This window comes from Schistocerca serialis, chromosome 2 (assembly GCF_023864345.2).
Source record: "Schistocerca serialis cubense isolate TAMUIC-IGC-003099 chromosome 2, iqSchSeri2.2, whole genome shotgun sequence".
Classification (NCBI taxonomy): Eukaryota; Metazoa; Arthropoda; class Insecta; order Orthoptera; family Acrididae; genus Schistocerca; species Schistocerca serialis.
This window is the reverse complement of record NC_064639.1, coordinates 1,131,584,505-1,131,610,678: the sequence shown is the minus strand read 5'-3', so window position 1 is coordinate 1,131,610,678 and position 26,174 is coordinate 1,131,584,505. Positions and strand designations below refer to the sequence as shown.

The following is a 26,174-nucleotide window of genomic DNA, read 5'->3' as shown; positions in this document are numbered from 1 at the left end:
CGCAACCAAATACAACAGAGCAACTTGCAGCTTGGCTATCATTTACGGTTATATTCAAGCATGCATTTCTCTATAGTTTTGTTCAGCCCCTGTAGCTATAGATATGGAGAGAGAGCTAACTGGTCACGTCCCAATGTATTCCCCGTCTCTCTCCGCTGACAAGGGAACTTCCCTATCGCACCCCCCTCAGATTTAGTTATAAGTTGGCACAGTGGATAGGCCTTGAAAAACTGAACACACATCAGTCGAGAAAACAGGAAGAAGTTGTATGGAACTATGAAAAATGTCTGGCAGAGTCTACGTCCAAAGAGTGAAACGTAGCCGGGCTTCGGCGACGATTTGGGCAGCCACTTCGTGGTATTCCCCGAGCTCCACTGGTGCGCTTCAGTGTCGAATTACTTGAGTAGTCCATGCGTAAGATAGGCAACATCAATGATAGTCCGAGCTCAGGAGCGCCGTGGTCCCGTGGTTAGCGTGAGCAGCTGCGGCACGACAGTTCTTAGTTCAAGTATTCTCTCGAGTGAAAAGTTTAATTTTTTATGTTTTCATCACTTTTTTGGGCAAGGTAGAAGAATCTTTTTACGCATTCGCCAAGTGTACAAGTTAGGTGGGTCGACAACATATTCCTGTCATGTGACGCACATGCCGTCACCAGTGTCGTATAGAATATATCAGACGTGTTTTCCTGTGGAGGAATCGGTTGACCTATGACCTTGCGATCAAATGCTTTCGGTTCCCATTGGAGAGGCACGTCCTTTCGTCTACTAATCGCACGGTTTTGCGGTGCGGTCGCAAAACACAGACACTAAACTTATTACAGTGAACAGAGACGTCAATGAACGAACGGACAGATCATAACTTTGCGAAAATAAAGAAAGCAAAAATTTTCACCCGAGGGAAGACTTGAACCAAGAACCTCTCGTTCCGCAGGTGTTCACGCTAACCACTGGACCACGGTGCTCCTAACTTAATCTATCCTTGATGTGGCCCATATTGAGCATGGACTACTCAGTTTGTATATTTTGCTTATTTTTTTCATAGTTCCACACAACTTCTTCCTGTTTTCTCGATTGATCTGTGTTCAGTTTTTCAAGGCCTATCCACTGTGCCAACTTATAGCTAAATCTGAAGGGGGTGCGATGGGGAGGTTCCCTTGTGAGAACGCAACGAAAAGGCGCCTTCCTTCCTCGACACCACTCGCGGCAATGCGGACCATAACAAGTGCGGAAAGATGAAGAGATGGGCGTCAGAAAAAGACGGACGATCGCGTCAGACTGTGGAGAAACTGATGACAAGGGCTGTCCAGATGGGGCGGTGCGGGAAGGGAGCCGTCAGTCAGCTGCGACCTCTGGCGATAAGGCGGCCGAGGTCGGGCGGAGCGCCCGCCGGCTTATCTCCGCAGCGGCGGCCGGCGGTCAGTGTGGGCTCCAGAGAAGCGCGCCATGCAGAGGTTTCTGGCGCCAGTGAGCACGCGCCGCTGGCGGATCCTGCTGTCGCCCAGGTAACCTGCCGGCTTATTCCAACACGTGCTCCGCCTCGCTATACGCGCAAGGCCGCGCTGCTTCAATAAGCTCACGAATCTAGAGACGCCATTTTATATTTCGGAATTACGTAAGTACACTGTTAGTTCCTTATGAGGTGACTGCCGCTTACGCGATGAAGCAGCTTGTTGTGTTTCTGATACGTGACGCCAACCTCAAGACCGTGTGTCACCGACGCTGAATCGCGGACACTTGCCAATACGCTGAGGGCCAAAAAATTATGATCACCTGCTTAATAGCTTGTTTTCCCGGCTTTGAAACGAAATCCATGGCTGATTCTGCGTATCAGGAATCCGAGAGTTTGCTGGTAGGCTTTGGAGGCATTACATGTCCACGCACAGGTCATGTAATTCGCGTAAATATGGGGTCACTGATTTGCGTACCCGGTGATGGCGATCGATAGTGACCCAGATGTTTGCCATAGGATTTACATCAGGCGAATTTGGTTGCCGAGATATCAACGTGAGTCCAGTATAATGCGCCTCAAACCACTGTAGCAAGGTTTTGGCTCCGAGATACGGACAGTTGTACTGCTGGAAGATGACTTCGCTGTCGCGGACGACATTAAGCATGAAGGGATGCAGGTGGTTGGTTTGCAGCTGTCAGTAGTAGTAGTAGTAGTAGTAGTAGTAGAGGGGTTTTTTGGGCGCACGACAGCAAGGTCTTCAGCGCCCGTTCAGTAACGTAGGGAGACGGGTGTCAAGAAAAACCCCAGAACAGGAATATAAAACGGAACATAAAACACGGGTAACAATCGGTGAAAAATATGTGCTCATCCACACCGAAGCGTGGCATGAAGCAGGGTGTCAACAGTAAAACATGGACAACACAGGAAGAAAATGATAGAGGGAGCTAAAACAATGTAGCAGATGGAAGTGGCTGGCTGACCACAAAGAAAAAAGGGGAGGAGTCAGCCACTCTGCAATACACTAAAACCTCCAGCCTAAAAGTTTAGGCCAGAGTCCAGACACGTCACAAAACTTAAAATCCCTAGACACACACGACTCATCATTAGCTAAAACAGAAGGTAGATCCCCATCAACTTGTGCTTCTGCCCGTGCATCACGGTATAAAATGCAGTCTATTAAAATGTGCCGGACAGAGATGTGCACACCACAAGCATCACAAAACGGAGGATCCTCCCGCCGTAATAAAAAGCTATGTGTGAGAGGACAGTGCCCGATCCGAAGACGTGTGAGGGCCACCTCTTCCCGCCTGAGCAACCGGCAGGAGGAACGCCACGACCGAGTGGTTGACTTTACCAACCGCAGTTTATTGGCCGTCACCGCCAGCCATTCGTCCTCCCACAACTCCATGCACTTCCTGTGGAGTGCAGCGATGACTGACTGCAAGGGGATAGGACACTGGACCACATCCTGCCTCCTTGGCAGCCCGATCGGCCTGTTCATTGCCCCATATTCCGACATGACCAGGCACCCAGCAGAAGGATACCTCTTTACCCCGCCGTTGGAGCAAGTACAGCTGGTCATATATCAGCTGGACCATCTCCTCAGTCGGGTATAGGTTCTGCAGTGATTGTAAGGCACTAAGAGAATCGGAGCAGAGAAGAAATCGATCGCCCCGAACACGATGCATCAGCTCCAGTGCCTTCAGCATCGCGTGGAGCTCCGCTGCGAAAACGGTATATTCAGCAGGGAGGCGAATCCGGGTAACATGATCAGGGAACACCACAGCTGTCAGTGTATCTTCGATTACTAACACAGGTGCCATACAAGCGCAGGAGAATACAGCTCTCACCAGCCTGCGTCTGAGGCTTGCTATACGTTTCAAGCTGCCGTTCGCCTCGATGACGGCGTTTGTGGAAACGACCGTCAACCTAGTGTAGCAAAAACGTGAGATACCGAAGAGTCGCCACGTTTCCATTGATCGACGGTCGAATCCCGAGCACGATTGCGGCCGAGCGGTTCTAGGCGCTTCAGTCCGGAACCGCGCTGCTGCTACGTACTATTGCAGGTTCGAATCCTGCCTCGGGCATGGATGTGTGTGATGTCCTTACGGTAGTTAGGTTTAAGTAGTTCTAAGTTCTAGGGGACTGATGACCTCAGATGTTAAGTCCCATAGTGCTCAGAGCAAATGATTAGCTTTTCAGAGCATTCACACAAGGTTGGCGCCGGAGGCGACACCTACAACGTACTGACATGAGGAAAGTTTCCAACCGATTTCTCATACGGAAACAGCAGTTGACCGGCGTTACCTAGTGAAACGTTGTTGTGATGCCTCGTGTAAGGAGGAGAAATGCGTACATCACGTTTCCAACTTTGATAAAGGTAGGATTGTAGCCCATCGCGATTGCGGTTTATCGTATCGCGACATTGCTGCTCGCGTTGGTCGAGATCCAATGACTGTTAGCAAAATATGGAAGCGGTGGGTTCAGGAGGGTAATACGGAACGCCGTGCTGGATCTCAACGGCCTCGTATCACTAGCCGTCGAGATGACAGGTTCAAAATGGCTCTGAGCACTATGGGACTCAACTGCTAAGGTCATTAGTCCCCTAGAACTTAGAACTAGTTAAACCTAACTAACCTAAGGACATCACAAACATCCATGCCCGAGGCAGGATTCGAACCTGCGACCGTGGCGGTCTTGCGGTTCCAGACTGCAGCGCCTTTAACCGCACGGCCACTTCGGCCGGCTCGAGATGACAGGCATCCTATCCGCACGGCTGTAACGGATCGTGCAGCCACGTCTCGATCCCTGAGTCAACAGATGGAGACGTTTGAAAGACAACAATCATCTGCACGAACAGTTCGACGACGTTTGCAGCAGCATGGACTATCAGCTCGGAGACCATGGCTGCGGTTACCCTTGACGCTGCATGACAGACAGGAGCGCCTGCGATGTTGTACTCCACGACGAACCTGGGTGCACGAATGGCAAAACGTCATTTTTTCGGATGAATACACGTGCTGTTTACAGCATCCTGATAGTCGCACCCGGGTTTGGCGGCATCGCGGTGAACGCACATTGGAAGCGTGTATTCGTCATCGACATACTGGCGTATCACCCGGCGTGATGGTATGGGGTACCACTGGTTACGCGTCTCTGTCACCTCTTGTTCGCACTGACGGCACTTTGAACAGTGGACGTGACATTTCAGATGTGTTACGACTCGTGGCTCTACCCTTCATTCGATCCCTGCGAAACCCTACATTTCAGCAGGATAATGCACGACCTCGTTTTGCAGGTCCTGTACGGGCCTTTCTGGATACAGAAAATGTTCGACTGCAGGTCAGCACGTTCTCCAGATCTCTCACCAATTGGAAACGTCTGGTCAATGGTGGCCGAGCAACTGGCTCGTCACAATACCTCTTCCACTACTGTTGATGAACTGTGGTATCGTGTTGAAGCTGCATGGGCAGCTGTACATGTACACGGCATCCAAGCTCTGTATCAACACCGTTATTATGGCCAGAGGTGGTTGTTCTGGGTACTGACTTGTCAGGATCTGTGAACCCAAATTGCGTGAAAATGTAATCACATGTCAGTTCTAGTATAATATATTTGTCCAATGAATATTCGTTTATCATCTGCATTTCTTCTTGGTATAGCAATTTTATTGGCCAGTAGTGCAGTATTGTTACTGCGCCACGTTCCCGCAAGGCCACCAGGCTGCATCCAACGTTGCGGTCGGCGGTGGTTATGATGTTTTGGCTTATAAGGTACACCTTGTCATGTTGACTAGCTCAATTAGCGATGCACTGTCCACTAAATACAGCTGCACTGCCCACTAAATACAGCTGCCAAGATGGAACATGACATACAGTTGTTAATGGTAACAGCCTTTCCGCGTTAAACTTTACAATGTAGAAGCGACAGGAAGCTAGGCGCTTTCGATGAGCACGATGCTCAACCTGCTCAGGTTGTATGTATTTACTGTGTAACATGACTACTATAGCAGAGTGATCTAGCAGCGTTGTTGGCAGCTTTCAACTGCGAAGCGTAAACGGCTGCAGGTGAAATCGACGGTCGTCTATAGAGCTGCGCCAACACTGACCCGTTGCTATAGATACGTATACAAAATCGCGTTACGTGATTGTTTGAGATGGACGCATGAAGGATCCGCGTCAAGCCTACTGCAACTGTAGGGAATCTTCTTTCGTCGACACTACTATGGCACCACATCCTTTTGTCGTCTACGTTCACTAAAAAATCGTTACTTCATACCACGTGTTCTTTGCTTCAAAGAATGAGACGTCGAAGTGTTAATCATGCGTTTCTGATTGACCTTATCACCTCTCATATATTAATGCAACCTGATTATCTACACGCCGGCCGCAGTGACCGAGCGGTTCTACGCGCTTCATTCTGGAACCGCGCGACCGCTACGGTTGCAGATTCGAATACTGCCTCGGGCATGGATGTGTGTGATGTCCTTTGGTTAGTTAGGTTTAAGTAGTTCTTAGTTCTATGGGACTGAGGACCTCAGATGTTAAGTCCCATAGTGCTCAGAGCCATTTGAAGCATTTTGATTATCTACACACTTGAAGGAAACACCGATGTCCTCGCTCCTCCGAATTATCAAATTTACATACCCACAGTGGTTATGGCGAATGATCTTTTTGAAATTACTCGTAAGTCGTATGCAGCTGCGGCCTACTTTTGACGTCTGTTACGTGATTGTCTTTATTGATAATGTATGTGCAGGGTGGACATAATTAAACTTTCGCTATTGGAGCCAGTGTAGACGGATCATTATTTACCTTATGGGTATCCAGCTTCATGGGAATGATGTTCAGACTGTACTTTGCAGGAATTGGATCGGTAGTAGTGATAATTCCATGACTTGTCTTTCGGCGCTGGTAATGGTACGGCGACGAAGGGTTGAAGCACAAGCATCTGTGTGCATTACAGCTGCAGACAGTCAAGATGGATCTGGACAAGGTGAGCAGAGCTTTACTCGTAAAGCTGCTTTACCAAACCAAGAGCAATAGCGCTGGTGATCTAAGTGAATATCGACGCATTAAAGGAATACGGAGAGATACTTTCTCCGCATCAGGGTTGAATAACGTGATTCAGACATTCGAAGTAACTGGCGATTTGAAAATTGATCCTGGGAGAAGCCGACAGCCCACTGCGCCACAAATTGTTGAGAAAGTTACTCTTGCCACGGCTGAGAATGCAGGAAGCAGTGTGCCAACTTCAAGCAGTGCATGAGGCATGTCACGACAGCTGAACATTGCATGTACCACCGTTCGAAAAGTGCTGCGAACAATTGTGAGACGGTCTCTCTAGTGCCGCTCCAGTCTGTCTAGGATGCAGGTGGTCGTCACACTGAGCAGTGTTTGTAACCTGGAACGTAAACATGGTACGCAATTAACAAATGTTACCCCCTCATTTGGGAATTAAAATGGGCTTATTTCATCTGTTTACTCTTTGTTTCTCTTCCGCATGTCCTTAAAAATGTTACATCATGTTTTATTGTCCTACGATCACTCGTCTTTCACGGCGGCTCTCTGAAGTAGCGAAAAGTTAATTCCAAGTATGTAGCTCACAGCTAGCTTTCCGTCAAGTTGTTTTTACACAGCTGCATAGGAATACCCTCTGCGTTTCCAAATTGTTTCTCGCTTGCTGTTCACATGCATAATTAATTCAAATCCTGTAATTACCCCTCACGGTGTTCAGAAAGAATGGAAGGTGAGTTTGAAGTCCCGCCGTCATTGGAAATGGACAGCGGCGCCCAAGATGAGACCTGTTGTTTGTAGGACTGTAAACTGGCTCCCGTCCGCAGTGGAATGTTACACGTACACCCTGGGTAACGCTACATGAGCCAGAACGAACAGGCAGCCAGTACAGGTATTGGATTCCCTAGCTACAGACATGCAGACAAATCAAATCAAAAAGCTTTAAAAATGGATCTTTTCAGGACCAACTGATTAAAAGACTTGACCCTTCAATCCGAAAGACAAATCAAATCAAAAAGCTTTAAAAATGGATCTTTTCAGGATCAACTGATTAAAAGACTTGACCCTTCAATCCGAATATGCCATTTAAACATAGAAGGTATTAGCCGAGCTAAAATCTAGTACTTATCTAAACTGCTTGTGGATAATGATACTGACGTAGTTCTAATCAGGAAACACCTGCTCCAACTATGGAAGACCTGCTTAAAAGAGGTAGGATCCATGGCTTTGATCTTATGGGTGCTATATATCACAGTGTGCGTGGTGTTGCCACCTGTCTAGGAGTAGCATTACCGCCCCTCGATGTATCGAAAAAATTACAGATATTTCGACGGAAAAAATATCGATTTACCGGCCCAAAAGATATTTTCAATGTCAATAAACTTCACCAACAGCCGTATATTTCGAGATATTTTATTGTATTCCGAAAGCAAACAGTTTCGGCATTTCATTTTGCCATCTTCAGGCCCCATACGCCTTTATCGAAATAAACGAACATGTCGTATAGTGCGATAAATCACTGGATATCGTGAATTCCAATCATTATACAACTGCTTCATACGAAGACGTCACAGCAACTGAGGGCTCAGTTGCTGTCACGTCTTCGTCTGTCGTTCGATTTCACCACGTAACGGATTTGTGCGGAATACTTCGTGTCGGCTTCCCTGCTTTCCATTTCTGGAATTGCCAGCGACCTAGCAGTTGTGGTGTCAGAACTGCGTGGTGAAGTTAAACGTTGCAGGTTCTGTTGGTAGCGCCGAGCGCCCATTACGTCAGCATTTCCCCTCACGCGTCTCCGCCCAGCACAAAGACCAATCTTGTCATTAAGATTTTTGTTCATCATTTTCAGCAACTGTTTTTGAAGAATGGCGAAGTGACGAAATAACACATTAGCTACGTTAAAAATTACTTTTTAACGCAACTGGTGTGCAATTTCTTCACATTCGGATGGTTCAAATGGCTCTGAGCACTATGGGACTTAACATCTGAGGTCATCAGTCGCCTATAACTTGAAACTAATTAAACCTAACTAACCTAAGGACATTACACACATCCATGCCTGAGGCAGGATTCGAACCTGCGACCGTAGCAGTCGCGCGGTTCCGGACCGAAGCTCCTAGGACCGACTCACATCGGATGTCTCGATATTACGTTAATACCGCCACACCGCCCCACTCCAGTGCAATTGGACTTCTTTGTGCCATCTATACTTGCTTAACACAGTCAAAGATAAAGACTGGACGTGATGAAACCTCAAAAAGTAGTAACGCTACTTCATACGATGTAAGTAAAATAACGTTCAATTGCAATTTCAAAATAACTTCAAATATTTATCGAAAAATGCGAAAAAAATTTAATATAAATTAAAAATATCGGCATTCCATATTGTCATTTCGATATCGATAAATCGGTGAGATGAGATACTGCCGAAATATAGACGTCTTGTGGAAGAAGTATCGATATTTATCAACACCCCTACTTTTCTGATTTCCAGCGGCATCCGACAAGGTGCCGCACGGTCTTCCTGTGAATAAAGTACAAACTTGCCGAGTATCGGACTAGATTTTCCACTGGATTCGTAGTTTACTAGCAGTCAGAACTCAACGGGAGGAAATCGACAAATAGTTTCAGAAGCACCTGAAGGCGTTTTACACGGGTACCACTGTTTGCGAAGTATATTAGTTACGAAGTGGATAACGTCGAAGGTTCCGTGGAACTGTCACGGATAATTTTATTCTTTATACGAAGGTTTAGACTTTAGAAAACTGGCGAAATGGAGGGAGACCTGCGGAGGAACGAAGAACGTTGCGGAGACTGACAGTTGATCTTCCATGTAGATAAATGTCGGCGTTTTGTACATAAATGGGTGACTTGATCAAATACTGTTCGATTACACTAACAGCAACAGGCGGTTGGAAACAGTAATAATCATAAAATACCTAGGAGTAACTTTGTGGTATGGTCTAACGTGGATTAACAACGTCGAGCTGTTTGTAGAACATAATTCATCCACGAAAGAAATGGCTTGCTTATGAGTTTGAGGTTGGGTTATTAGAAGACGCGGAGGAGATGTTATGACAATCGGCGCGTTTCGTCGTGATATGTTTCCCATAAGCGCGAGATCGTTACGGAGATGGTCAAAAAACTCCAGTGGCTGTCACGGCGGGAGAGGTTTTACACATGACGGATGGGTTTAAAATCCGAGAGCGTGCGTTCCAAGAAAGAGTCGAGCAACATATTACTTCTAAAAAGTCTTGTGAAATGACGACACGAGGAAATAAGAGAAACTAGAGCGCATACGGAGGTTTTCGTTAGAGTCGTTCCCGCGTAGCATTTGCAAGTGCAACAGGAAAACGAGGACGTGCTGGTGGAACCAGAATTCCGTTCACCACACACCGCAAGGTGGCTTCCAGAGTATGGATGTAGACGTACAACGCCGTCGAAATCCTTTTGCAATCTCCCGTTCTGGCCACTATCGAGTTAATTGCCTTGAAAACACTAAAGTCGATTTTTTAGTAGTAACCTCGTCCAGTCCAAACATCTGCTCTGTTTCTAATGACCTCGTTATCGGCAGGACGATAACCTCTTCCTTCCTTCCTTTCGTTAAGAGCAGCAGGCCTCAGCGCGCTCTTCTGACCAAGTCTAACCTGCGTAATACTGACCCCGAGGCAGATTCTCATACTCGTCCCTACGGAGGCTGTCCACTGTTTCTCTTACACTTGTGAGTAGCAGACACCCAGCTACCGAATTTTCTTTCCCTTTGTACAGCAAAGCCTGGCATTTACCTTATTTCTAGTTTCGATTATTTTCGGCTGTACAGCAAAGTTTGCCATTTACCTTATTTCTGATTATGATTCTGTACGTTTTTGTTCTGTTTTGTAATTTCCTGTGTAAGATGTATCGGTGATTATAGGATCCTTTTCAGTTAAAGTTCATAGATCACGCTTGAAAGGCGTAGAATTATTGTACGAAACACATGATAATGCTTGATTTATAAAACGCCAAGGAATCGTAAAGCTAAGACGAAGCAAGTATAGTATCCAATCTCATCTGCTATGTTTTTCGGCCTCCCGAAATTTTCTAAATTTTTTCCTAAATTTTTATAATGACAGTATGGTAGTGTACCTAATAGTAATATTTAAGTTCATAAATAAGCTTAGTCCCATTGAATTTCATTGCTCATTAGATACTGCTTGCTAATGTCGATGTAGTGATCTAATTAATTAACTAAGAATCTTTGTTAATTATGAAATATTGGAAAGGTTAATATAGTACGACATTACATATTTAGATAGCGGTAGGAAACATATTTCGGAATATTAAAGCCTATCATTTGAAGGTACATTTCTCGAACTTTTCCTTAAGGTATCTAAAATTGTCTGAAACTAATTATCTTCCGAATCAGTTACCATTAAAACTTGAGACCACTGCTAATTTCAGTCAGAAATTATGCCAAAATTACATTTAGATTCTGGACATGGGCACTATAAGTGCGTTGATATATTTTTAATGTTCCATTTGATGTGCAAGATTTCTGAATTAACTCACTAATTAGAAAGTTCAATATTTTGAGTGTTATATAATATTTTATTTAAGATGGCTGCCGTCAGTAATGAATAGTGTGAAACATTGTTCATAAGCGAAACTGTATATAGGCGTAGCACATATGAGATCACGCAGTCTGCGGCTGAGGATAAAGTGAGCAACACCTATGTCTCTTGTCGTGAGAAATGTGCCATTGTACGATAACTAACGTTCTGAAATATTCTCATATGTTGCGTACTGTTCATTTTCTTCATTCGTGGGTTTAATCTGTGACTTCTCTGACAGTAATTACTAATTAATTCCGAGTGAGAACTTATTAGAGAAACACAGTGATTATTTACTCGTACGAATAGTGAGTGGTTAGCAGGGCAGTGTTGACGGACATACTGATTTTTTTGTTGCAATGTCTTGTTTCAAGTTCCTTGAATGTGTATTTTCGCCACATGTGAATCGCTTCGATCCACTGGATTGTTGTGTGATTACTGCACTAGGACAATTTAATAGACTATGAACTCATTTAGTAGGTAAAATTCTGCTTTCCTTTGATTCGAACTATATGTCAGACCCGAAACTGGCCGTATGTGTGAATAATTTCCACCAAGAGTATAATTAAAGTGTAGAAAATCTATTTCTGGTGTCGAAAACATTATTGCTATAGATTGTTAATAGACTTAACATCTTTCAGCCAGTTTTGGAGCCAGCGTAGCTACCGAGAAAAACAGAAGAGGATTGGAGAAGAAAGCAGGCTTGGTCCAAAGCGAAGGCTGATATGTACACTAAACTATCGTATTTGTCATGCTCCTGCTAGAATCGTGGGGCACATCACACTCTAACCAGTAAAAGGGCCCCAAATATCAAGAGTTCTATAATTTAAGGCGTATTCGAATCACCATTAAACATTCCCTTTTACTCATATATGATTATTGGCCGGAATTTAAAGTCGATTTTTCTTACTAGAGTAGCTCATTGTACGGCGTAAGTTTTCCTTAGTTGTTGACGAATTTTCCAGAATATATGTGATGGTTCATGAAATTCTTTTGTTCTTGACATTTCACCCAAAGCTACTGTGGACTTTCTCATTGGTGCTCCTGGTTTCGCTGTGTCAGTCGGCACGACTCAGCGAAACCAGAAGAACGGCTGAATGTATCCAGCTTAGCTCTGGATGAAACGCCAGGAACAAAGAAGTTTCATGGAACACGACCACACAATCCTAAAAATTTCCCAGCGAGTGAATCAACCAGTCATGAAAGTCTTCATCGTAGGCTCTCTTATTTGACGCAACTAGGGCGGCTTGCGTTTCATAAGTTTTAAATGTAACTGTCTAGCACTCTTAACTATGATAGTACTTTTAAGCGTAGTGTCGTGTTTGAATTATTGAGGTGATCACAACAGGTTTAAAATCAGCTACTGATCGACACATACAGTCCATTTTTATTAGTATTACACTTCGGGCCACTGAATAGGTATTTCAAAGAAGCCACTGTAAAAAGAATTGTGCCACAAGTTGAAATTATTTTGTTGAACATTACCAAAGTTTAGATTACTACAAATACTCATAGACTACCTGGGAAAACTTGTAATTTCCAACTCGCCTTCTTGGTAAAGGTATTTGGACAGCAATTTTTTCCGTTTCATTCTTTCAGTTTTGCTTCGTAAGTGAGATGTGTAAATGAGCGAGTAAATACGCATAAGAAAATTTAAATTGCAGTGTAGTTCCAAACACGGCCGATTGTGGGCGAAGTATGCGTGAACCCGACAACTCGTCACTGTTCAGGTGATTCATGGCAGTTATAGTATCCAGTCCAAATCAAAGGCGTACATTAATCATTCGTTTATTCGTCGGTTCACCGTAAGCGAAAACTTTACACATAAAGGGAACTTCTCTCTTCACACGCTAAAGAATATGATTAGCAGGAAAGAACAGTATCCTACTTTACGTAAATAATTCGACTAAGCAATTTTGAACAGGTAAATAAACCATTAATAATACTACGTAGTTGCGGGAACATGTACTTTTTGATCACACAAATTTTTGGTTAACACACTTCCTAGCATTTCTCTGTACATAAAACTGCAATAACACAACAACAATGAAGGTACTAAGTATATGTGATCACACATTCGCAGCTCCTTCAAATGCAATTATATTAGACAAATTACTCAAAAACAGTCTAAAATTATGCCTCACTACAAAGAATAATATTTCTAGAAGCCAGGAGTCTACTTAAAATTGAATTTACTCATCAATGCCAAATAAAATTTGAAAATGTATTACATGTCGTAACTGTAGAAATAAGCAAAAATTTCTTTTCAACATTAAATAGTAGTTTTAGTACAGTATGTTACAAATGCGTTTCTATCAGAAAACCGAGCTTCAGAATAAGGATACGAAAAAGGAATCTATCCCAGGCGGCATGAAATAGGACAATCGTCTTCCGTAATCATATTTGAAATACCACAAACGATACTATTCTAAAACTCTAACAACACATACTGACCACTGAATTTATAAAACTAAATGGTACTTTATTCGAAGGCGACAAGACGCTGCGAATATCCGGAAGCGGTTGTTTATGCCGTCCACATAGTCTCTTTCCAACTATGACTCTCACTAAGCACTTTCGACTGGCATTTAGCTCTTCTTTCCGGTAAAACCTTTGTTATCGCATCAAGCGAGGTTAGCGTGTCATCTTCCATACTTTCCCTCCAAATGATAGCAATATGGTAGCAGTTCATACTCGCTCACTGCACGCTAGCTTCTTTCCGTGTGTGTGTTGGGTTGGTGTGTGCACAATTTGCGACTCCTGCCTTTCCATTTCACATCTTCACGTCTCCTTACTACAGAGGTACTTTCCCCTGGTTTTCCAATTTCCTATCTACCTCTCACCTTTATATGGATACCTCATCTCCCTCTAATTAATGCAAAACCGTGTAATATATCCATATCGTCTTTAATGTTCATTATAAGATTTCACCTAAGCAGTCATGTACAGACCATAGTTTTAAAAATTCTGAAAAAATATTAACTTATATGTGAAGTGTGTATGTGACACTGAGCTATAGTACTACATGTTGCACAGGGCAGGTGACTCTGGTGGTAACGGTTTTTCCTGAATCAAGGTACTCGCAGTGCAGTCTTGGCGCAGTGTCACGTGAAAAAAATCAGTGCCTGTAACATATGTGATACGGGCGTCCCGTGAGCACCGACGATCTAGCCTCAATCAAATACGATGAAACCGTGTATCTTTCCTATCATACATTTGACTGTCTCGCCGATGACTAGTATTAGGTCAGGATTCATAACAGCCACGTGATGCGCCAAACTATTCCAGTAATTTTGGAAACAGAAACGCTCTTTCCACATTATGCCAACTATCTCTAATTCAATTGCTTATGAGAGCACCTATAACTGTTGTTGCACCGAAATAATATTTACGTTGCTTACTTCCATTATACAAAAATATACTCCGTTATTTCATCCTGAAACGGTAACACTGAAACGCTGAGAGAGGGGATGAAGTTCTCCCTAATCATCTCCTCGAAAAAGGCACCTTAACGAGGTTATAAATACAAACAAATAGCGCCAGATTTTTTATTTTTTGCTAGGTGAACGAGACAAGGTCATAGAAACGCACAACAATATCCAGGGCGCGGCAATTCACGAAATAAGTTTTGCGTCACGGAATTGCTTATGCCTAAATTGTTTCATTACTCTTGTCGTAACGCCCAATCACGGATTGTAGGTGTAACTACAGGTATGGAATCAAACAGGGATGCAGTATCATACGGTGCGTCCCGCCAGTTTCTTTCCAAGCAACATTCGTGAACGGAAAAGGAATGGTGTAAATGAGTTCGATACAGTTTGGAGCCTTTGCTAAACACCGTACAGTTTCTTGCTGATTGCAGATGTAGATTATCTGTTGATTATCTCTGCATGCTGCTACGTCTCCTCCAGCTAGCAAGTAAACTCTGCCTGTATGCCCATTAAAATATATTTTGTTGCAGTCAGTTTAACCGGCCACTTCCGCGTTGCTTACTACTACAGGTTGGCGCACGAAATGTGTTACCATTTTGTTTTTGAGTAAAAACTTTATTGTCAGTACAATCTGAAAGGAACATATACTACAATGAAGAGCCGTCCATGGAGACTTGTTGTAACTGAGCACATGCTCTATGTGTCCACCATTTCATTTCCTAACTTCCTTCAAACGAACACTGAAGTTAGTGATTACCCAACGGCACATGTCTTCCGTAATTTCACTGCAAGCTTGAAAAATAAGTCTTCTGAGCTCCATCAAATCACGTGGACGTTTCGGGAAAATTTTTTCCTTTAGGTAACCACAAAGAAAGAAGTCACATGGATTGAGGTCTGGACTATTGGGGGGGGGGGGGGAGGGGGGGCAAATTTGTCCGTCATTGAAGCGACCTGGAAACCTGAGTGAAATGATGCGCATGTCGAAATGCTCGTGTAAAAACTCCAACACAGTGTTTGCAGTATGTGGCCTTGCATGAACCACTGCAAGCTGAAGGGCAAGGCAGTAGCAAGAAGCTGTTGAATGAATCTATTGCGAAGCATGCTCCAATAGCGCTCGCTGTTCACAGTTTCTTCAAAGAAAAAGGGTCCAATAAGTCCGTGACTGGAAATTGCTGCCCACGCTGTAATCCTCGGAGCATAATGTTGTCGTTCATGAAGCACTTGTGGGTTTTCAGTGGCCCAAAAGCGTACATTTTGTTTGTTAACCACACCGTCTAAATGAAAATGCACCTCGTCTGAAAACCAAACGTTGTTGAGGGTTTCTTCCCTATCCTCCGACCACTGAGCAAACAGTAGTCTCTGTCGCTTGTGTTCTTCAGTGAGCTTTCGTGCACAGGTCACCTTGTATGGGTACATATGGAGGTCGTTTTTAAGAATGCGTTGAACGGAGCGTCTGGATATTCCCAGTTGCACTGCTGCCTTTCTACACGATTTCCCGGGACTTCTCTGTACAGCGACTCGTACCGCTTCAATATTCTCCTGCGAACAAACAGGCTTACGCCGAGGTTGCTTCGCTTCCAATACTGTTCCTTCCTGTACAAATTTTACGTACAGCCTGTGGATGGTCTTCTTACAAGGGACCCATCGTGTGTTAAACTGTTGTCGAAAACCCCTCTGAGTCACAACAAGGCTTTTCGTTTCATGAAAAAGTAACACAACTGCCGATCGTTGCAGTGTCGTCAGTCTTCCATTGTCAGCCATTGCTGCTTACTAGTCTCCTAGCGGCAGTATCGTGAATTACACGTCATCTCGTAACTCACTTGTTTTTCCAAGATCTGCTGGTACTCCTGTAGAGATCCCAGCGGGATATCTAATGTGCGTCGTAAATTGTGAAAGAAACAATTGGTAACACATTTCGTGCGCCACCCTGTATATACCGATTATTTTGTGTGTGTGTGTGTGTGTGTGTGTGTGTGGTGTGTGTGTGTGTGTGATGTGTGTGTGCGCGCGTGTGTGTCTGCAAGCGGAAACAGAGTGCCTGATAGTGTAGCGAAGTACTCTTAGTTATGTGTTGTGTCCTACACTGTGGTGCAGGTTATATAGATACAGACGTTGCACTAGGTTTAGGAAGTAACCGAATTGGAAAAACACGTACAAAATTAAGAAAAACAACTAATTATCAAGGCACTTAAATGTCTCGTGACGTAAGCAATGGAATTCATCGTGGCAGCACAGAAATACTTAGTTACCATTCACTTAGTGAGAGAGACACTGGCCTGCCGTATTTCTCTCGCCTGCATTAAGTCACACACTAAGCACGTACAGTGCATCTGGCTCATGCGCTCGGAAAAGCGGAGGCGGAAGTGCGTGACTTAAACTAATATCCAAGGAGAGTGTGTGAGCGGTTACATCAAAGAGGGGCCACGTTGCGTGTTACGCACTTGCACTTGATGCAGACGATGTTGGCAATGTTACGTCCGCTTCATACATCAAAGCGTCGCACCGCTTCCAGGGTTGGCCACCTCACCCCGCTTCAAATTTATCGTTGTTGTATCTGGCCGCTAATGATACAGCGAGCCTAAGAAAAATGTTCGGTGGGTCGCTGAAAATAGCGGCTACTTATTTTGCGACGTTTGTGTTGGCAGACTCTGCGAGAGAAGGCGCAGTAAGAGAAATTAGCGGCTTTTTTCCTCCTTCTTCCTATATTTGGACTACTGACCCTGCAGCTTAGTCGCATCGTCTTCCAAGGCCAAACAGATAATCAGAGCATAACGTATGAACGTTTCTCCAATTCCTGCCGCACAGCTGAGATGTAAAAGCAACGAAACCAGGCTGCGACTCTCTCCATAAGTTTTAGGCTGGACAGAGGGTCCACCATAAAGAGAACACTTCTAATATATCTTAGAGAGCTCAAATTTGCAATGGGACGTATCGATAGGTGATTGAACTACATGGTCTGTGTTGTGTATTGAGTATTTTACCATTTATACACGGTGTTTAAACAATGACGGGTTTTTGATAGAACGATGTTCCTATCTGACGAACCTGGAGAACCTTTAGAAACCTGAATATAGTGACGTAAATCTTGTAATAGTACGCAGTGAATCTTTTCCCAAAACTACCTGTTAAATGTCCTAAATACGATGACAAAAGATGGTAACACAGATCAGTTTCACCTACTTTACTTCATTTACAACGAACAAAAAGTCTCCCTCTGTTATCTTGACTCCCCACAATTCGATTAGTTCGCTGTTTTTGTGAAAACTTTTCTTAGTAAACATTGAAAAACGTTACTTAATAATACTCCTCAAGTCCCCCGCCGCTAAAGAGTGGAATAGTCAACATTAAGAAAATCTTGGCTTTATTATGACAGTGAAACTTCCTGGCAGATTAAAACTGTGTGCCCGACCGAGACTCGAACTCGGGACCTTTGCCTTTCGCGGGCAAGTGCTCTACCATCTGAGCTACCGAAGCACGACTCACGCCCGGTACTCACGGCTTTACTTCTGCCAGTACCTCGTCTCCTACCTTCCAAACTTTACAGAAGCTCTCCTGCGAACCTTACAGAACTAGCACTCCGCTGCAGAGTGAAAATCTCATTCTGGAAACATCCCCCAGGCTGTGGCTAAGCCATGTCTCCACAATATCCTTTCTTTCAGGAGTGCTAGTTCTGCAAGGTTCGCAGGAGAGCTCCTGTAAAGTTTGGAAGGTAGGAGACGAGGTACTGGCAGAAGTAAAGCTGTGAGTACCGGGCGTGAGTCGTGCTTCGGTAGCTCAGATGGTAGAGCACTTGCCCGCGAAAGGCAAAGGTCCCGAGTTCGAGTCTCGGTCGGGCACACAGTTTTAATTTGCCAGGAAGTTTCATATCAGCGCACACTCCACTGCAGAGTGAAAATCTCATTCTGGTATTATGACAGTAGTTGAAAAACATATGAATACTAACCACTAGCATAAAACTCGTTACTTTATGTATTTTCACTTGTTTCGACGTCTTGAACTGTTTGTGGCGTATCATGTGTGCAGACATTACGTGCGACAGCCGACATAAACGTTTACTTTCTCTTTATTATTCGCACGTCATGTTTACCAGATTCTGCAGGGCTTTTAAAATGCATCTGATTTTCTGGTAATGTGGAAAGCTGTCTACTGTACTAACAAAGCGGCAAAGACTATAAAGGAGGCGCAATATAACAAAGCCGCTGATTCTAGAGGTATCACCTGACGGTGACGGCAAGGTACGCTGTCGAAATATCGCGTTTCGTAAAATACTGTACCCGGCTGGACACCCGAGCGCAACACAAACAGTTGAAGTGCCGGAAAAGCTCAAGCTCACACACAAATGCGACACTCTGAAATCGTACTTGAAAGGGCTGGCTTCAAATCACTCTCCGAACTTCTAGATAAGGGTTTTTCAGTATTTCCCTATTTTCCTTTACTGCATTGTCTGAATGGTCGATTCATTAAGGCCGATCTCCGTTCACCTGAGCTATGTTTAAAGTTCAAAGACCTCAATGACGACAGAACTTTTACCATTTCGTTAACATTTCTTTCCCAATCAGTTGAGAGACAAGTTTACGTCTTACACAACTTAGGAGTATGGTGCAAAATCGTTTTAGCTTGTCTAGATTGGGAAGATAAGAATTAACGTTTAATAAAACCCGGCCCTTCCAACAGTTCGCCGCGAGAGTCAACTGATTAACCATATAAAGAACTTATGGGAAAGTAAAAGATGCAAAACTGTAACTTCTGAGGAGGAGGAGGAGAAGAAGAAGAAGAAGAAGAAGAAGAAGAAGAAGAAAAAGAGGAAGAAGAAGATGATGACGGAGAAGAAATACTTAAGAATAGACTACCAAATACGAAACCAAACAGTGCGGAAGGAACTAAAAGTCGATCTAACTGAATCTAAGTAAGCAGCTGGACGCTTGTTACGAACACGTCCAGATTATGGACATTATTCGATTACCCAAACGCACAGGCGGTAGATGGGATGTAGGATGACGTAAGACGAAATGGGCAGACAACTTGTGAAGACGGAACAAAAATCTACATCCACATTATTACTCTGCAATTCACAATTAAGTGCCTGGCAGGGGGTTCATCGAATCACCTTCAAGCTATTCCTCCACCCTACCACTCTCGAACACCACGGGGGTAAAACGTATACTAAAATCTTTTCGTGCGAGCTCTGGTCTCTCCTATTTTATTATGATGATATTATGATCATTTCTCCACACGTAGGTGCGATTCAACAAAATGTTTTCACATCCGGAGAAGGAAGATGACGATACAAATTTCCTGAGAACATCCGGCCGCAACGAAAAACGCCTTTGTTTCAATGATTGTTGCCCACATTCGCGTGTCATATCCGTGGAACTCTTTCTCCTATTTTGCTATGACAAGAAACGAGATGCACGTCTTTGAACTTTTTCGATGTCCTCCGTCAACCCTGCCTGATGCGGATGCTCCAGAAGAGGGCGGACAAGCGAGGCGTTAGCAGTGCCTTTAGTAGACCTGTTTCATTTTGTAAGTGTTCTGCCAATAAATCTCTGTCTTCGGTTTGCTTTCCTTATCCATGTGATCGTTCCAGTTTAAGTTATTCGTAATTGTAATACCTAAGTATTTAGTTGAATTCACAGCCTTTATATTTGTGTGATTTATCGTGTAACAGAAATTTAGAGGACCCCTTTTAATACTCATGTGGATAACATATCAATTTTCATTATTTAGACTAATTGCCACTTTCAGTACCATCCAGATATCTTGTCTAAATCATGTTTCAACTGGTTTTGATCAGGTGATGGCATTATAAGACGGTAAATGATAGCATCACTTGCAAACAATCTAGAAGGCTGCCCATATTGTCTCCTAAATAGTCTATGTAGATCAGGAACACCAGAGGGCCTATAGTACACTAACGCCAGATATTACTTCTGTTTTACTCGATGACTTCCCGTCAGTTATTACGAACTGTGTGCTTCCTGACAGAAAATCACGAATCCAGTAGCACAACTGAGACGATACTCCAGAGGCACTCAATTTTATTAGAAATCGCTAGTGAGGAACTATGTCAAAAACCTTCTGGAAATCTAAAAATACTGAATCAGTTTCACAACCCTTGTCGATAGCACTCGTTACTTCGTGAGAATAAAGAGCTAGCTGAGTTTCACAAGAACTATATTTTCTGAATCCGTGTTGGCTATTATTTGTCAATAAAACGTTTCCTTAGAGATAATTCATAATCTTCGAACATGGTATACTGTTCGAAGAACCAACTTCGAATCAATGTTAGTGATATGGGTCTGTCATTCGACGATTACTCCTACTTCCTTTCTGTAGTATTGGTGTGCCCTGTGCAATTTTCTAGTAGGTGCGAGTCAACAAAATGTTTTCACATTCGGAGAAGGAAGATGACGATATAAATATCATGAGAACATCCGGCTGCAACGAAAAACGAACGGCTGTGTATGATTGTTAAGTTTGGAGCTACCGAATCAGCATACTATGAAAGGAACCCAACTTGTATAGAATCTCGACCGGAGACCTTGTCATTCTTAAGTGATTCAAGTTACTTCACTACGAAGAGGTTATACTGGTCTATGTTGTACATGTTTGCAGTTATTCTTGACTCCAATTCTGGAATATTTACATAGCCCTTTTTTTTGGTGAAGGGATTTGGCGTCACTAATGACCTCAATATCGGCGACACGTTAAACACATTATTTCTTCCTTCCCTCCTGTGAAGGAGTTTCGAAAACCGGCTCTGGTATGTCAAATACAAAAGAGAACTCGAGCTCGCCTATTTCTTTTAGCACTTGCACCTCTGTGTCCTCGCTGAGCCCACATTTAATTTCATCGGACAGAATATTAGTCCCCCCCCCCCCCCTCCTTACACAAGCACACTGGTATTTTGTAGGGATGTCGACCCTGTAGAACCAGTACCAGGCGGTCACGTGGTCCTCCACAGCTGACAAACGTTACAGCAATGAAGTGGTATGCATGTGTCAATCGGTTGTATGAGTTCAACACTATAAGATGAAATGGGAGTTGACAGGACGGTAGAAGTAAGCTGCCATGTTTGGACGTGCTCATGACAACACTGTATATTAAGTTTTCCGATTTGTTACACGGACCATCGAATATCTATATATGGAGTGGTACAGCACTAACAGCCATATGTCGCAGCTTAATTACAATAATCAGAGCAGTTTCCGTCCGATGGGAACCAGAGGCGAATGTCGCACCTTGTCAATAACAGTCGGTTTCAACTCAACACGAATTGCTGCTGTCAGAAAATACAGGTCCTTACCAGCCACCGGCCGGTGTGGCCGAGCGGTTCTAGGCGCTTCAGTCTGAAACCGCGCGACCGCTTCGGTCGCAGGTTCGAATCCCGCCTCGGGCGTGGATTTGTGTGATGTCCTTAGGTTAGTTAGGTTTAAGTAGCAGGGAATGATGACCTCAGATGTTAAGTCCCATAGTTCTCAGAGCCATTTGAACCTTATCAGCCGGTTTCCAAGCGGACTTTGGGAAGGGAACAATGTGCAGCGTACTTTTCCCGTCCATTACCTTGCAAAGGGCGTTGCTCATAGCGGCACATATGTGACATACAACACAGAGATATGACGTTATCTGACCAGGAGAGTCCGACGAATCGCGAATTTGAATCTTTCCAAATGATTCAAGGTGTCGAGTGCACCGAGAGCCCAATGAAGCGTTTAACCAAAATGTAAGGCTGGCGTAGTTCACCGCTAAGATGGGTCTATGACATTTATGGTGTGTTTTTCGTAACACGATTCTATTCCACTTGTTCAGTTTACAGTGAAAATGAACCAGGATTTTCTCGATAACTAGGTAGTACACTTTCCGTCATATCTGTGTGGTGAGTATGCTGTGGGTCCTCCCGTCTTCTGAGATGAAAACACCGTGTTCAAAGGACTGTGCATATATGTTCCTAGCTTCATTGATACTCAGGCGTGCAATCAATCCTCGACTGGTCTTCTGAGTCATCCGATCTTTAATTCTATGAACTCCGTCCGAACAGACCTCGTAAGATCCAATGCTACCGGCCGACTACCGTGTCATCCTCTTCCGATAGACGTCACTGGATGCGGATGTGATAGGGCATGAGGTCAGCACCGGTCTCCCGGTGGTTGTCAGTTTTCGTGATCAGACCACTCCGCTTGCGAACAGAACTCAGCAGACCCAGACGGTGACTCATCCAAGTGCTAGCCAAGCCCGACAGCGCTTAACGTCGGTGATCTGACGGGAACCGGTGCTACCACTGTGCCAAGGCCGTTGGCCACATGACCTTAATCCCATATAAAATGTCTCGGACTATTTGGAACAGCGGATGAAATCTAATCATCCTGCAGTTTGGCAGCTTACAAGATCAAGCTATCAATGAGTGGCTTTAGCTCGATTTTGTGTACCTGAAGAAACTTACAGGCTGTCTTCCTCAACGCAATGAGGCCGCTAAAATGGGCAGGGCTGGAGTAACAAGGTATTAGATGGTTAATAATTTTTGCACTTTCGTTATTGTTTGGCGGAATATTTTACACGTTTTATCTTCCTCACTTTTCTGTCTCCCCATTCCTTAGTTTAATGCTTTTTCTCTTCCTCTTCATAAGTACACTACTGGCCATTAAAATTGCTACACCACGAAGATGACGTGCTACAGACACGAAATTTAACCGACAGCAAGAAGATGCTGTGATATGCAAATGATTAGCTTTTCAGAGCATTCACACTAGGTTGGCGCTGGTGGCGACATGTACAACGTACTGACTTGAGGAAAGTTTCCAACCGATTTCTCATACACAAACAGCAGTTGACCGGCTTTGCCTCGTGAAACATTGTTGTGATGCCTCATGTAAGGAGGAGAAATGCATACCATCAGGTTTCCGACTTTGATAAAGGTCGGATTGTAGCCTACCACGATTGCGGTTTGTCGTATCGCGACATTGCTCCTCGCGTTGGTCGAGATCCAATGACTATTAGCAGAATATGGAATAGGTGGCTTCAGGACGGTAATACGGAACGCCGTGCTGGATCTCAACGGCCTCGAATCACTAGCAGTCGAGATGACAGGCATCTTATTCGCATGACTGTAACGGATCGTGCAGCTACGTCTCGATACCTGTGTCAACAGATGGGGACGTTTGCAGGACAAAAACCATCTGTACGATACTAAAAGGTATCAGATAGATTACATAACGGTAAGACAGAGATTTAGGAACCAGGTTTTAAATTGTAAGACATTTCCAGGGGCAGATGTGGATTCTGACCACAATCTATTGGTTATGAGCTGCAGATTGAAACTGAGGAAACTGCAAAAAGGCGGGAATTTAGGGAGATGGGACCTGGATAAACTGAAAGAACCAGAGGTTGTACAGAGTTTCAGGGAGAGCATAAGGGAACAATTGACAGGAATGGGGGAAAGAAATACAGTAGAAGAAGAATGGGTAGCTCTGAGGGATGAAGTAGTGAAGGCAGCAGAGGATCTAGTAGGTAAAAAGACGAGGGCTAATAGAAATCCTTGGGTAACAGAAGAAATATTGAATTTAATTGATGAAAGGAGAAAATATAAAAATGCAGTAAATGAAGCAGGCAAAAAGGAACACAAATGTCTCAAAAATGAGATCGACAGGAAGTGAAAAATGGCTAAGCAGGGATGGCTAGAGGACAAATGTAAGGATGTAGAGGCTTGTCTCACTAGGGGTAAGATAGATACTGCCTACAGGAAAATTAAAGAGACCTTTGGAGAGAAGAGAACCACTTGTATGAATATCAAGAGCTCAGATGGCAACCCAGTTCTAAGCAAAGAAGGGAAGGCAGAAAGGTGGAAGGAGTATATAGAGGGTTTATACAAGGGCGATGTACTTGAGGACAATATTATGGAAATGGAAGAGGATGTAGATGAAGATGAGATGGGAGATAAGATACTGCGTGAAGAGTTTGACAGAGCACTGAAAGACCTCAGTCGAAACAAGGCCCCGAAAGTAGACAACATTCCATTAGAACTACTGATGGCCTTGGGAGAGCCAGACATGACAAAACTCTACCATCTGGTGAGCAAGATGTATGAGACAGGCGAAATACCACCAGACTTCAAGAAGAATATAATAATTCCAATCCCAAAGAAAGCAGGTGTTGACAGATGTGAAAATTACCGAACTATCAGTTTAATAAGTCACAGCTGCAAAATACTAACGCGAATTCTTTACAGACGAATGGAAAAACTGGTAGAAGCGGACCTCGGGGAAGATCAGTTTGAATTCCGTAGAAATGTTGGAACACGTGAGGCAATATTAACTTTACGACTTATCTTAGAAGAAAGATTAAGAAAAGGCAAACCTATGTTTCTAGCATTTGTAGACTTAGAGAAAGCTTTTGACAACGTTAACTGGAATACTCTCTTTCAAATTCTGAAGGTGGCAGGGGTAAAATACAGGGAGCGAAAGGCTATTACAATTTGTACAGAAACCAGATGGCAGTTATAAGAGTCGAGGGGCATGAAAGGGAAGCAGTGGTTGGGAAAGGAGTAAGACACGGTTGTAGCCTCTCCCCGATGTTATTCAATCTGTATATTGAGCAAGCAGCAAAGGAAACAAAAGAAAAATTCGGAGTAGGTATTAAAATTCATGGAGAAGAAGTAAAAACTTTGAGGTTCGCCGATGACATTGTAATTCTGTCAGAGACAGCAAAGGACTTGGAAGAGCAGTTGAACGGAATGGACAGTGTCTTGAAAGGAGGATATAAGATAAACATCAACAAAAGCAAAACGAGGATAATGGAATGTAGTCAAATTAAATCGGGTGATGCTGAGGGGATTAGATTAGGAAATGAGACACTTAAAGTAGTAAAGGAGTTTTGCTATTTAGGGAGTAAAATAACTGATGATGGTCGAAGTAGAGAGGATAGAAAATGTAGACTGGCAATGGCAAGGAAAGCGTTTCTGAAGATGAGAAATTTGTTAACATCGAGTATAGATTTAAGTGTCAGGAAGTCGTTTCTGAAAGTATTCGTATGGAGTGTAGCCATGTATGGAAGTGAAACATGGACGATAACCAGTTTGGACAAGAAGTGAATAGAAGCTTTCGAAATGTGGTGCTACAGAAGAATGCTGAAGATAAGGTAGGTAGATCACGTAACTAATGAGGAGGTATGGAATAGGATTAGGGAGAAGAGAAGTTTGTGGCACAACTTGACTAGAAGAAGGGATCGGTTGGTAGGACACGTTTTGAGGCATCAAGGGATCACAAATTTAGCATTGGAGGGCAGCGTGGAGGGTAAAAATCGTAGAGGTAGACCAAGAGATCAATACACTAAGCAGATTCAGAGGGATGTAGGTTGCAGTGGGTACTGGGAGATGAAGAAGCTTGCACAGGATAGAGTAGCATGGAGAGCTGCATCAAACCAGTCTCAGGACTGAAGACCACAACAACAACATTGCTTCTTCGATGTACAGATTGAACAGTAGGGGCGAAAGGCTTCATCCTTGTCTTACATCCTTTTTAATACAAGCACGAACAGTTCGACGACGTCTGCAGCAGCACGGACTATCAGTTGGGAGACCATGGCTGCGGTTACCCTAGACGCTGCATCAGACAGGAGCGCCTGCGATGGTGTACTCAACGACGGACCTGGATGCACGAATGGCGAAACGTCATTTTTTCGGATGAATCCAAGTTCTG

General features: G+C 43.9%; 1 protein-coding gene across 1 annotated transcript in view; it reads left to right on the top strand.

Moving 5' to 3' along the window:
* The first annotated feature begins 1,408 nt into the window (after nucleotides 1-1,408).
* LOC126458594 (inward rectifier potassium channel 4-like) overlaps nucleotides 1,409-26,174 on the top strand; it is a 667,556-nt gene continuing 642,790 nt past the window's right edge. The window contains exon 1 of the mRNA XM_050095742.1: nucleotides 1,409-1,501. Coding sequence (XP_049951699.1) covers nucleotides 1,443-1,501 — 59 coding nt within the window. The 5' untranslated portion in view covers nucleotides 1,409-1,442. The remainder of the gene's footprint in view (nucleotides 1,502-26,174) is intronic.